A 1,915-nucleotide genomic window follows, 5' to 3' on the forward strand; every position below is an offset into this window, starting at 1 on the left:
TATCTCCGTCGTGCCACTCTAAACCGTGTACATCGAGAGTGCAGTAATTATTCGTCTGCTGCATATCCACGGGTAATTCGGTAAATCTGCACGGCGCGCGAATGATCCAATGACCAACTATGCGGCTCTGGAGCGATAAAACTCCGACTTCTTTGGGAATAAATTTTTTATTTATGTCCCGAAGGCCTTGAATATCGATCACGTAGTCCGTCATGATGCTGTTGCTGCTCGAGTACGTTAGGTGGTGGCTGTTTCGAGAGGGATACTAACTGCATACCGTCAGTGCGCTCGCCTTATGAAGCGCGAATCGAAAAAAAACAATTTTTTGTTTGAGGCGCTGCGATCGAGTGTGCGTGCGCATCAAGCGCTAAAATCCGTTATGATTTGGCGGTTAGAGTCGATTTCCAGAACGTTGTCGTACTCTGCGTAAACGATACAGTTGATAGCAGTGAGAAGAGCCGTCTCAAATCTCACCTCTATGCGTATGCTACCCGAGCGCACGAGATTCCAATGTGTGGCACAGTGTACCGATAAATCAGGAGTGAGATCGAAGGCCGTCAAAAAATTGCCTTTGTAATAGTTGTAGCGATTGATGCCAAAACCTTCGTTGAGAAAATGCACGCCTGTGCCCGTGTAAAGAGTTTGAAAAGCGTCAATGTAGAGTTTGTCGAGACCCGTGAAACGTGGCTGCAAAGGTTTGCTTGGAATTTGTACACCGTCGACGTAGAGAGAAATATAATTTATAGAGAAGTGTTGAAAATTAAAAGGGTTTAACGCGCGGTTTCCGTTGAATGCTTTGTTCTCCACAAAGCCCAAGATTATTCTCTTCGGCAGCTGACCGTGTATAACGTTGTCGATCGAATCGCCCAATATTCCCGAGTGAAGAGTAAACGACTTAACTTCGACTCTCGTTATGGGATATTTAGCCGTGGTTTTCGATAACGCTTGCGCATGAGTCAGTAAAACTCCAGGACTGATTTTTACTCTGCGAACTATGAGTGTAGCTTCTTTGATGCTGAGTTTGAATTTTCCATCGGCTGTCGCGTCCATCAGACAAAAAGCATCCTTACTCCTCACTAGACGTACGCGCATTTCTACGCCATTAATCAGCATTTTATCCTGATTAAAGAGGTCGTGATGCAAATGTCCAATCATGTCAAAGTATCGTCGATTCTGTGTAAAATATTTGCGATTTTCCAGCCCTTTGTTCACGGTAATAGGTGCTGTGGCAGTGCTCACCGCATTAGCTGGTGAATCGAAACCGCCGCTCGTGTCGTCGTACCACAGACTCGCTGTAAGATGTGACTCTTTAGCAGCCGGAGCGTAGTTGAGAAGCGTCTCGATGTACGCTCTGTAAGGATAGGCGTTATTAGGCGGCGAAACAATTTTCTGATTGAAAAAAACGTCAATCCGATTGAACATTGAATGCATGAAATTGTTGATCGGTCCGACTTTAAGGTCTTCGGTCGTTGCCGTAGCCTCGTCAGCGGGTACGATTTTAGCTTGAACATGAAGCATAGTGTGAGCCAGATCAAAGTAATGCTCGCTACCTGCCGGCACGACGAATTCCAATGGTGCGTCGACATCGTCGCTAAGAGACGACACAGGCTTATAATGCAGAAAGCTGCTGCTTTCAATTGACGTTTGAGTGAAAAGATCCAGCTCGCTGGACATGCATTCCGTCGAGTGAGAATGTAAAAATGCCATTTTTACCCCAAACTAAATACGCCTAGGACCAAAAATATCCGTAACACTTCTCAAACTCTGCTGCTGAGTACTTCTCTTTTTAGGCCTCTTCTTCGTTTTTCGCGTGACTCTCTTCTTCCGTCCTGACGTATGTTGTTTGCGTTTTTTGCTAGAGCCGATTGTACTCGATGTACGCGTCTTTCTCAACTGACGCCTTCGATGCATTGCG

At 45.7% G+C, this 1,915-nt stretch overlaps 1 protein-coding gene across 1 annotated transcript; it reads right to left on the reverse strand.

Annotated features, from left to right (window-relative positions):
• Positions 1-360: 360 nt before the first annotated feature.
• Positions 361-1,707, reverse strand: LOC116418033 (uncharacterized protein F54H12.2-like). Its single transcript, XM_031933214.1, has one exon. The coding sequence runs from the start codon at positions 1,705-1,707 to the stop codon at positions 361-363; it is 1,347 nt and encodes a 448-aa protein (XP_031789074.1).
• Positions 1,708-1,915: the final 208 nt, after the last annotated feature.

Source organism: Nasonia vitripennis (assembly GCF_009193385.2).
Source record: "Nasonia vitripennis strain AsymCx chromosome PSR unlocalized genomic scaffold, Nvit_psr_1.1 chrPSR_random0046, whole genome shotgun sequence".
Taxonomy (NCBI): domain Eukaryota; kingdom Metazoa; phylum Arthropoda; class Insecta; order Hymenoptera; family Pteromalidae; genus Nasonia; species Nasonia vitripennis.

What these genes read in the sequence shown, in the direction of transcription:
- LOC116418033 (XM_031933214.1), bottom strand. Translation starts at nt 1,707, where the DNA reads ATGGCATTTTTACATTCTCACTCGACGGAATGCATGTCCAGCGAGCTG.